General features: G+C 45.0%; 1 protein-coding gene across 1 annotated transcript in view; it reads right to left on the bottom strand.

Moving 5' to 3' along the window:
• LOC147679807 (uncharacterized) overlaps positions 1-12,150 on the bottom strand; it is a 582,063-nt gene that overhangs the window by 523,017 nt on the left and 46,896 nt on the right. Inside the window, exon 4 of the mRNA XM_086943363.1 lies at positions 8,982-9,047. Within this exon, the coding sequence (XP_086799489.1) occupies positions 8,982-9,047 (66 nt within the window). The remainder of the gene's footprint in view (positions 1-8,981; positions 9,048-12,150) is intronic.

Genomic DNA, 12,150 nt, shown 5'->3' with positions numbered 1-12,150 from the left:
AAGTAGCGAGAGTTATGAAGCCAACTGAAGCAAATTAAGGCAGAAAAAGATGCACATTCCAGCATCAGATGGTTCTGTGCCAATGTTGACTCAATCTCTAAAGGTGCTCTCCGGGTAAAGTGATCTGAAATGTCGACTGCCTAACCAGCTGATGAAAAAGAAAGAAAATGTTGACATACTTTGGCAGCATTCAAACGTGATGCTCCTCCAACAGACTCGCTTGACCGATTAAGAAAATTAGAAACTTCAGAACGGCTTGTTAATGTGCTCTTTAGTAGGGGAACAGGCCTGACTGCCACAGAGGTGCAGCTTCGACTCAATATTCTGACCTAAAGTCCATGACTGGTTGTGATAACTTGTGGAAAGGGAAGTAAAATAGACTCGGTTTCAAACAAGAAGGTCCCTGAACTGTTTTGCTCGAGAAACATATGCAATACAACAAAGAACATTAGGCCCGTGAAAATTGTGGCAACAAAAAATAAGGGAAGGGAATAGCAGATAATGAACTAAATAAATGTCACAGAGTCACACAGATAGGGAGTACATGTCTTTACACCCCGGTTCAGATTACATTTACTATTAAGGCCACACAGAAGGTGGAGAACTCTTGTCATAATATACAAAAATAGGGAAGAACTGGGATCATCATGGGAAGTCACATCTACACGCTTCAATCTGAAACAAGCATTTGCCATGCAATAGGTCTCGCATTAGGAAAGTTTGATGTTTTGGTATTGTAAATGATATTTATGTCTTTTAATAGTGAAAATATAGGAATAGTTTTGTATTTTACAATGCCAATAGTTTTAATTTTTTTAATGTGACACCTTTTGCAATTGTATTACAATATGTGTTGTTTGTATGTGACTTATTTGTATTGATATTACAAATAACAAAACAATGTCTTCTAATGAAATGAATGAATTAATTTTTAAATAAAAGTTATTGTAATGTATAATGGTAATTGGTAAAACTTTTGCAAATAACTTGGTGGACTTGTATTTGGAGGGTGGAGTTTGATTGTGGTTTTGTTTTTTGAGTCTGTTTGATGGTGGATTTGGAGGGTGGAGGGTGTAGTTGATGTTGGTGGTTGGCTTTGGAGGGTGGATTTGTAGGGTGGAGTTGGAGGGTGGAGTGCTGAGTGATGCTGTGTGGTGCTGTGGTTGTACAGAGTGGTGCTGTGGTGGTACAGAGTGGTGCTGTGGTGGTACAGAGTGGTGCTGTGGTTGTGCAGGGGTGGTGCTGTGATGGTGCAGGGGTGGCGCCGAGTGATGCTGGGTTGGCGCCGAGGGATGCTGGCGTGGCGCCGAGGGATGCTGGGGTGGTGCCGAGGGATGCTGGGGTGGCGCCGAGGGATGCTGGGGTGGCGCCGAGGGATGCTGGGGTGGCGCCGAGGGATGCTGGGGTGGCGCCGAGGGATGCAGGGGTGGCGCCGAGTGATGCAGGGGTGGCGCCGAGTGATGCAGGGGTGGCGCCGAGTGATGCAGGGGTGGCGCCGAGTGATGCAGGGGTGGCGCCGAGTGATGCAGGGGTGGCGCCGAGTGATGCAGGGGTGGCGCCGAGTGATGCAGGGGTGGCGCCGAGTGATGCAGGGGTGGCGCCGAGTGATGCAGGGGTGGCGCCGAGTGATGCAGGGGCGGCGCCGGGTGATGCAGGGGCGGCGCCGGGTGATGCAGGGGTGGCGCCGAGTGATGCAGGGGTGGCGCCGAGTGATGCAGGGGTTGCGCCGAGTGATGCAGGGGTTGCGCCGAGTGATGCAGGGGTTGCGCCGAGTGATGCAGGGTTTGCGCTGACCCTCCTCTGGCGCTTACACAGACTGCGGTGGCCATTGCACCAGGAGAGGATTCTCCTTCAGTCATCACCGCCAATAGGTTTGTCCTTTGGTCTGGCTCAAACCGTTCTCCGGCACGAGGGTACCGCGTTGCAGAGCACCACCAGGAGGAGACAGCTGGAGAGATGTATTGCCCTGGCGTGCACGTGCACTGGCTCGCGTGCTCCTGTGCAGGGGCCTTGGCACGTAGCAAAGCTGGAATGCTGACCTGTATTGCGAGGGAAGACCCCGAGGGTAAGATGTCTGCATACTTACAGTCAAGATGGTGGCCATCTTACATAAACGAATTCCCTTCACGAATAACGTTGTTAAAGTTTGTTTTCCCATCGTCTCACTTGCGTTATGTGCTGGCACAAGGAGACGTTCTGATTTGAGCACCACTTGCGAGGAGGTGGCTGGCATCGGCATTGCTGCAGATATCAGCACCTGAAGTTGTTGGCTGATGTGTTTCACTACAAGGCTTTTCTTAGAGGCTGACACAGTGACACTCTATCTTGCACGGCAGCTACAAATGGACTACTTTGTTCCAATCACAAATGCAAACAAAATGCTAACATAAAATATAAACATTTGTGAAAAGTCGTGGGCAGAAACACAAATAGAAGGAATCAGAAAACAAGCCAACAGCTGATTGAGGATGATCCAAACGAGCCAATGAGTAATGGGGACTGACCTAAATACTCTTTTGTCTGTAGTCTTTTTGTACTGTTTTTTATGTTGATGACACAAGCTCAGGACACAGCAAACTCTAAAGCCGGATCGAAAAAAAGCTATAGAAAAAAAAACGGATCCAAGGACGAAGAAAAAAAGGCAAAACAAAAAAACAGTTAGATTTGCTTGGTTGAAGAGGACTATAGTGTAGTTTTATTCATTTATTTTATTTTTTACACTGCAGCCATAATGATTGTATTTTGTTTCAGCGGACATCTTCACAAATATTGTTTTCGACTTGCTTTATCCCATTACAGGATGCACAGCATTAAGGGATACCATGCTGAGCCATCTGTTAAGAGTTCAGCTGCGGCGCTGTAGTGGTCTGTTTAAGTGATCCCTTTGGTTCACGGCCGTGAGGGATGTTAATTAATTAGGGGGGAGGAGAAGTAAGTGAGTCCGAGCCCGCTGGGGGAAGCAACAGATGGCTTTGGGGTGGACGCGCTTCGCGCACTGGATGGAAAGCGCGTGCAGCAGGGGGCGGAGCGGATCCCTTTGAAGTGACGGTTAGAGTTGCATCAGGAAAGCTAAACCAGCAGGCGGATGCGCGTTCACGATCACGATCACATGCACTTGTGGAAATCCGCCGGCTGGTTTAGCTTTCCTGATGCAACCCTATAATTCTCCCCTATACATTACTGCGGAAGGGGATAGGCTCGACCTAAAAAAAAAAAGTACAGTTCCAAAGGAAATAGTAACCAAAATCATCTGAAATGAAGCAGTCAACAGAACTTTCATTCACAGGCATCCGGTGGGTTTTGTCACTAAAAAACACTCTTTTACAGAAGAAAATATCGAACATCGTGCTAATACTGTGAAATGTGTTTATGTAAATATATCTAAATTAGATTAGCTGTACATGTTATGGATCATTGTATTGATTGTAACGCCTGTCCAAGATGAGGTGCATATTTATAATTAAGGATCTGATACGGTTTCAGGGATGTAAAGTGGACTTTTTTATTTTTTTTAAAACCTTTATTGACATTTCAACCAAATACAAGTATGGGCCTACAACCCCCGGGCCGGCCGCTAAACAGTTAGAGTAGCAGAGAGAAATTTGCAATCACATGCAGCACCTCGGGGAGCAGAATCTCCATGCTAGCGTACTCTTGGTCACTAAGCAGCACAATTAGGAAAACAGGATATAAAAGGTTTTCATTTTATAGTATAGGATGGAAGGATCAGGTGCCGAACAATTTCCTAGCAGCGAAAAATGGCAGGCAGAATAATAAGCATGTCCACAGTAAACAGTAATCGATCAAAGCAATGGCGCAGAAACAGGAGGTACAGGACATGAAGGAATATTATGGTCAATTCGCGCCTGCAGTCACCTGCCTTAAGACCCAGAGAGCACCACGAAAATTGAGGCACAGATGAAAAAGCAGTGATTGATACCAAAGGAAACCCACTGCACTGACCCAGAAAAAGAAAAAGACAAAGAAAGAGAAGAGAAGTGAAAAAAGGCCATAGAAACAAACGAAATGCAAAAAATCCCCTCCCCCAACCCCCCACCCTGCAGATGACTACGCCCCCCCTCCCCGGCAGTGTGCCTGTCGCCCGAGAACCAAACCCGAAATATAGAAGAAACAGGGAAAAGTAAAAAGAAAGGAAACCCCACCTAACGGGGAAGTGGAGGAGGGCAATAGTCTATGCGCTCCCGGTCTCTCCCCCCCCGCCCTTACAAAGGGGCCCCCCTAAGCCAACACGAATAAAGTTGACCACCTTACATAAATACCCCGGGGGGAACCACAAACCCCCCCCCGTCCCGGAATCCGTCTGTTAATGAAGCAGTCCCGTTACCAATAGATCCATCGTAAACAATTCAACCCGCAATCTCAGCCTTGGCCCCGTCTAACAAAGTTGCCGAGTCCCTCGGATAAGAAAAGCCCCATCCCCAGACCAGAAAGTCAAAAGTCACACAGAAGCAGCCGGAGCTTGAGTCAGCAAATGGGAGAGGAATAGCAGATCCCAACGCACATGGCTTGCACCAACGATGTCCCTCCCCGTCTCCGAGGCCAAGCATCGTGCCATCCGCCATGTTGGGAGACCGATTGGGGAGGGAATGCGACTCGTTCCGATACAGATCAAAGCATGGGTCAACAGTGTCCAGGATGGGGGAAGCAGAGAAATGCTCCGGTAACTGTAGGACTGATGTTTCCGAGAACGTGAGGGAGTCACCAATCACAGCACTCACGATGAGTTCCATTCCTTCGGGGGCATACATAGCTCCCAACACCGGGTCCAGACGCGCCGGTAAGGCTTCCAACGGGGGGCAAGTCGGCTGCCGGGTCTCAAAAATCAGATCAGGGCTTGCTCCCGGTTCTATGATCCCATCTGTCGCTGACAGCCAATGATTAACCTGGGTCTTCACCATCGCGTGAAGCGCTGCAAGTTCCGCCATTACCATCCGCAAAGAAGGGCCACATTGAGTCCGTTCCGCCAGGTTCCATACGGCCGCAGGCATAACGATCCCCACGGAGGGGCACCCTCTCCGGGGCAGGATACGCCGGAGCAGAAACAAGCCGTGAGGGACGGGCCAGCAGCACGCAGCAACGCACGGCGGGACCCCCACCCCGGGGCGCCAGCGGTGCTAGTGCCGGGCCTCCGGGCCGGGTCCCCCGCGACTCAGCGCCGCGCGCCACCCGTCACCTCACCTCAGGTATAGCACCAGGCGGCAGATGGTTGCAAAGCAGTCCAGAGAAATCTCAAAAGTTCCAGGGACCGGACCCGACCACCCTCAGCAGTCCGTTGTTGTTCACTTTGGACCCGGGTAGACCAGCAATCGAGACCCCGGCTTCCAGTCTGAGTTAGGCCTCAAAGCATTTTCGATGTTACTTAACCCCAGAACATCAGAAAAATTCCGTGATCACACCAGAACATCAGAAAAATTCCGTGATCACACCATCGGGGTGCCGACTAGTTCACCCACACGAATCCGGGGCAGGAGATCAGGATATTCGACAGGATAAGCGAGCGTAGGACGGGGGTCAGCGGAGCCGGGAGACTATGCGGCCATCTTGGTTGGTGTCGTAGCTCCTCCTCCATAAAGTGGACTTTTGATGTAATCGGTTTTACAGGGTAAGTTTATGATTGGAGGACCAACCGGTTGTGAATCAAAAGTTCATAATTTAAGGATGTAAAAATCATTGCTTTGAGATGGCTTAGTTTACTTTCCTTGTTTTTTTCTAATTGTCTTAATTAGCAATGCAAATGTACCTTACTTTATACTAGGTACTTGGACGGCCATTCACAATAGGTGAGGCATTCAGCCTCAGGATGAAAGGTAGGGTGGAACTGTTGGCTTGGTGAAACTGGCAGGATTCAACCTGTGCCTATGAGGTAAAACACAGAATCCCGAGTGGAATCAACAATCTGCTGAGACACCAGACCTAGCTATTATTAAGATATAATAATGTGAACCCATTTCCAGCTGCCTCATAGTATGGGAATGAGATACAGCAAATGTTTGCTGTCCCTCCACCCTTGAAAGGGGACAGCATGAAGAATGGTACTTGGGGACTGACAAAAGGGGCATCAGGCCATTTTGTGTTTATATCAGGACATAAATACTCTGGAAGTAGTATTAGTGATGGAGACTGAAGCTACTGTTACTATCAAGGGACCCACCTGAAATATTGTGCAATGAGATTGGAGGTAGTGCCAGAGTTGTTCATCTGCAAGAGACACAACACAATAAAGAGTTACCTCCGGCCTGATACGACGGTCTTGACCAGTTCCCTGGTGCTTTTTGCAACTATAAGAGGTGACAGTAATTAGCCAGCTGCCATGGCATCCAGGAAGTGATCCAAGCCAGATGAAGGACACGCTTTAAGTACTGTGATGCAGAAAATATGCAGTATAATACAGAAATACTGACACAGCAAGGAAAAACGGATTTACTAGAACAAGCACCTCAACAGAGACTAGTTTAGAACTTCAAGAAGATAAGACTTTGAGCTGTGAATGATGGGCCCAATGTCTCTGTGATTCTCTGTAAAGGGCAGTTTTTAGCCCACGTCCACTGAGCTTGACTAAACCAGAACTGGTATGATTAGTATATTAGTATTTACACTGTTCCACCCCATAACCCTCTACATCTCATTATGCTTTCTTTGGGGGAAATTCATAAATATGTGAAAGTACAGCGGTTATTAATGTTGGGCAAGAACCATCCCAGTCATGCAGGGCTTTATCTCAGACAAGTTTGGCGTTAATTTGCAACTTACTTTATCGAATGATTAAAGACATTGATTAAATCTAAAAATATTGGAAACTGCAGATTTTGCTTTCTTGTCTCAAACACATTTCCAGTTTCAAGAGGTTCAATCACTTTCTTTTGGGCTGTGCAGTTTTGAGGAAACATCATCAGGAGGGCTTGTGGGATCTCATGTAAATATAGTTAACATGAATGTGGTAATTTGTTGCAATTTCAAAACGCATCCCTTCCAGATTATTGGTCAAAACAAGTTCGCTGTAAGAGTCGATTGTTAAAGGATCTTTAAGGGATCTTCTTAAAGAACATTTGAAATATAACCAGGTCTGGGCTTGGAGCAGCCTAAGAAAATTAACTTCCAGTTTTATATTGCAGTAAGCAAGTGGGCGGTCAACTATCTCTTGGTTTGAAAGCATACCACCCCACAAGAAAAACTGTTAAAAATTAGGCCACATTATTATTTTGATAGCACGATTTTCTTGACTTTAAAAGCATAAAATAAGGAGGTCGTTTTGACGAGGAACTCCAACAATTATTTAGCTTCACTCTCTAGTACGGCTCTAGAGAAGACTATTACATGTTGCATCAGATAACTAATGCACCTATAAGAAATTTGTGAAGTGGGATTTGTTGAATATCCACTAAATATTGAAGAAAAATGTATATTTTACCCTCTTTGTCTTAATGGACCAAAACTTTCAGAAATACCTGCAAAGCGTATGAGGCATGGGGCACTTTTGTGACAGTTTGAAAGAAGGAGTGAAAAAACATTCTTCTTAATATATTAAAAATGCCAAACACGGATAGGCAGGCCACTGGTGGACAGCACTTTCTGCATATCACGTCTTATAGCGTGGCTGTCTGCACAGAAAGCCATTTATCCTCAGTCTTTAAATGCTTCAAATTTTTTATGTGTTTCTTAGTCTTATGATACTCGTATGTCATCTTTACTTACGTGAGAAAGTAAAGGCCTTCAGCCAAAAGTGTTTAAATCGATTAAAGGGGCTGAGTGACAGCTTGCTCTACATTCGTGTAAAAACTGGATGCCATGGTGAACGGCTCTGGTTATTATGGAACAAACCTGAAATAAGTATGAGGATTTTGCCTGCGATCAAGCTGCAGCAAGATAAGGAATTTAGTGTTCAAAATTGCGGCAACTCTGCATTTGTCAGCACTTTTAACAAATAAATTAAAAGGGCTGATCCACACGATCACACCCATGTGCGTCCCAAATTACAGGGACCCTTTGTGCAAATAAAGAATACCTTTGCATGACAATTTTCAAACTCAAAACCCTAGAGGTTTAAGCAACATTTGAGAATCATTGCAGAAAGCAAAAAGTAATCTGTCAGATTGACATCAGCAGCAACACTGCACCAAAAAAATGGAAATCGTAAGTAGTCATCCAATGCAAGTAAATAGCCAGAACCAAACTATAGTTCAGCAAAGAGCTACCATCAAGCAGAGTCTAAATATAAATCATCAAGAGGACAGTCTGACTCCGGTGAAAGGGCCAAAAAGTCTAGGCATAAAGTAGCAGCCAGTCTAACATGGAGATTGCTGATTGTGAGAGCAAAACCTCTTAGTGTAAAGTCAGATAGTAGGGCTGCACCTACAAGGATACAGAACATGAACCAATAATACAAGTAAATATGATAAATCAAATATGAAACAACTTAAGCAACATTTACTTTGCATAGGAAATTAGGAAAAAGAATGTGACAATAGCAGTGCAGCTAATGAATAACTCCTAAACCAGACACGGGCAATGGACCTTGAATAGGTTACAAATACTGTTACATTCAGCACATAGCTTTCTTCCTGAGGAAGACGAATTTATAAATTGTATTTGCAACTTCTACAGCAACATGAAAATTAAATCTATTTCGTTTATCTCCTAAAAGAGGAAAAACACCAGATAGAAACGTGAAAGTTCATTCATACAAAATAACAGCAACAATTTTTCTTAAGCAGTTTTAAAATGGTTATCAGTGCAAGCAGACGGAGAACTAGTAATGCCAGCTTGCACCCCAGCTATGCTAATGTAAACAAAGCTAAATAAACATTATTTCTAACTATTAAAAACACTCTCCCACGTTGCATGCTGTATATTTGCTCAACAATAACAGCAAAAGTAGTGGGAGTAGCTGTGCGCGTTATAAGTGCCAATAGCAAAGCGAAATCAGTTTAATCGGAAATCAAGTAAAAGTACTAGCCACATACCAGTCCGTTCCAAATCTGCCATCCTGGGGGGATGTGCTGCACGCCTCCGGCCCCTGCATGCCCGTACTGTGGCCAAGGAGACATGTGTTAAACAGAGAGTAGGTACAGATGGCGCAGGGCCGCACATGCAAGCGTGCTCGCTCTCTCACTCTTTCACACAACCATACATAAACACAGAAGAGGTGTATACACTGGAGCACTCTCAGCCCAGAGGTGCTCAACTCACAAAGCATCAAACACGCCAAGGCGTTTATACGACACCCAAAAAGCTTGTATGCACAGTCAGCCCTGCCAAGTACCACGCATCAGAGGTTAGACTAACACATTTTTAGTGCCGATGTCCTCATGCTCTTCTAGCCACTTGAGGGAGACCTAGAGTCAATGAATACTGGTTGAGTGGTGGGATGTTGTATCCATTTATAATGAGGTAGCTCAGTAGTTTGGCGAGATGCTGCAGAAAGTTGTCCACAAACTGGAGGCGTCCGGTTTTTATTATGCCAGGGCCTACTCTGCATTTTATGCATCCGCGGGTAATAACATGTGCACTACTACTATAATTTTAATTCCTTCTATGTGTGTGTTGGGAAGCGGGAGAAAGAGGGGCACGCCTAAGAAATAACCGTGAGCAGCCTTGTGCATTCTTTGTATGATTTATTTGGCCCAAAATGGCTTTTTATCTGTGAATAGTTCACATTATGAGCTTTTTAAAGGGAGCTTTTAGACCATTATATTACAGAAAGAGGAATTTTCCATGGATTTTCTTATTTCACGGTGATACATTTTCTGTTCAAGTCATGGTTAAATGTCGATCAATGTGTCAATCATACGGAATTAAAAGGCCACACATAAGCATCGTAAAAAAAAACGGAAATGTCACATATAAGCAAACTAAAAACTTGGCGGCTATGCAGAGTACGACACTCAAGTCGGGCATGTACACTGCCACACATAGCCAGCCCTCGCACCTGTATGCACTCTGAAGGTTTGCTTCTATAATTTAGAAATCGGGCATGCAACAGACGTGCATATTCGAACCCGCAGAGCAGGTGTGAAGATTCCCACACTTAGTAGCTGGCCAGAATTGTATCACACTGACAAACACAGCTCACAGAGTGCACGCAGCGTTAAGGAAGGCCACATGACATGTGGGAGTTGTTGAGCACTCAGCGTGTCTGTGCCCTGATTTATAAAGCACTGTCGTTCCCCGAGGCCAGAAGCGGTTTCCAGTTCTCTGAGGGGCGCTAATACCAACCTCTACATTGAAACACAAAAAGACAACAAGTCCCTTAAAAGATCAAATGTCCTGGGAATATCAGGTTAGAAAAACTTCAGAGAGATTAAAGGGGGATTCTGTAGGGCTCTAAAGGACTGTCAGCCGCACCTGCCAATCCAGCCATAAGACTGTATTGGGAAGCGCAAACCTACACCCTGGAAGGACCTCTTGGTGCTATTGAATAACTGATCAAATAAGGACGAAGTGAAGAGTGATACGCCCAGAATCTACAATGAATGGTCAAAGAGCCAGGTCTTTTTTTTAGCTCAGCAGGGAGAAGATGGTTAGTTTTCGCTTTCAAAGGGATGGGAATAGAGTTGCAAAGGTGGGAATCTACTGCGCCATTTTGCTAATTTATGCATTGCAACTATGAGGAGAAAATGTGAGGTATAGTGAAGATTTCGCCTATGCCAGCAGTACTGGAATGATATTACCAAAGACTGGTCTATGGGGTTAAACAATCATGAGCAGCAATCAGGATTAACAACAGATTGCAATCGTCCGGTCTAGCCTCTGTAAGATGTATTATGCGGTTCATAAAGCGCAAGATTTATTTTACAGTCTGGCACTACTGAGTTCAGTGCTGTCTGTTTTGCTTCTGCCTCACAGTCCAGGAAGGTTCTGTGCAATTATGCCATTCCTTTTATATTTCTTCCAGGATCAAAGTCTCCCAAGTCAAAAAGTTTTAACTTCACCAAATTTTCCTGCAGAGGGGGGGATTTGCCCTATTTTCCCTGCTTGTTGAAACCTAAAAAGACATTTTCAGAAAGTATTTGGCTTTTCAAAAGCTCCACTAAATCAATAGGCCCTTTTTACCTGCAAACTTAGGCTTTACTGGAAAAAGAGGACTCTCAGATCCAGAAAAGCCTTAGCCCGGCTCCTGGCCATCCCCTGATATAAAATATATCGATTGGGCAAGAGCTTTGTAGCATTCTCCCAAAGAAAAGAAGCACTATCAGCATTCAATTTAGAATGGCCATCAAGACCTGGCAGTTTCCAGAAGCATAAAGACAACTGGACTAAGGTCACAATGAATACAAAAGGTCGGTACATGCAAAAGTGTGATTCTATGTCTCACATGCCTACTATCAAAGTTTTCCCATGAATCCGTGCTGCGACACAACTTTCTCCTGCATGCCTGCTTGCAACTATGCCCGACACATCTTGCTCACACATCACCAAAAATCATGCACCTTTCCTAAGATGAAGCCTACAGATCTAACTAGAATCAACACTCTTTCAACTACACACTCTAAAGGATACAAATTCGAGTGTTCCACTGTCATGTCTGAAGCGCTCTGTAAATTACTTACTCAACCTCACAAAAAGCACTTTGGGTCGCACTTGGGATAAGAAAGCTCTATAGAAACACAATTCAATCCATGCTTCTGCACTTCAAACACAAGTAAACGGTAGTATCAAAAGTCTTGCACAAGGGATTGTTTAAAAGAATGTGGTTTGGCTCAACATTAAAACTTGCACAACTGTGTGATAGTTGCCTCCGGCTTCCTGCCATATGCATGTGAGGTGCTAGCTATAAATGCATAAGTACCAAATCTTTTTCAAAGAGAAAATCTCAAACTTATGTTTTAGGAAAACATCAAGAAGTTAAACAACTCAAAGTTTATTTCACAAATCCATGAGAGGAAATCGGATTCTAGCACGCACAGCATGAACTCAGGAAAGTCACACCCCAGGACACAGAGCAGCCACTCAATGCAGACACACTGCACATTCACATTTCAGCACACAGACGAGTTACTCGGGACAGTCACACTGTGCAGGCGCACAGGAGAGTCACACTCCAGCACACAGAGCAGGCACTCTGGACAGTCACATTCAAGCACACAGAGCAGGTTACTCGGGACAGTCTCACTGTGCAGGCGCACAGGAGAG

This window comes from Lissotriton vulgaris, chromosome 11 (assembly GCF_964263255.1).
Source record: "Lissotriton vulgaris chromosome 11, aLisVul1.2, whole genome shotgun sequence".
In the NCBI taxonomy this organism is placed as follows: domain Eukaryota; kingdom Metazoa; phylum Chordata; class Amphibia; order Caudata; family Salamandridae; genus Lissotriton; species Lissotriton vulgaris.
The sequence above is the reverse complement of the archived record's forward strand: the minus strand, read 5'-3'. Positions and strand labels throughout refer to the sequence as shown.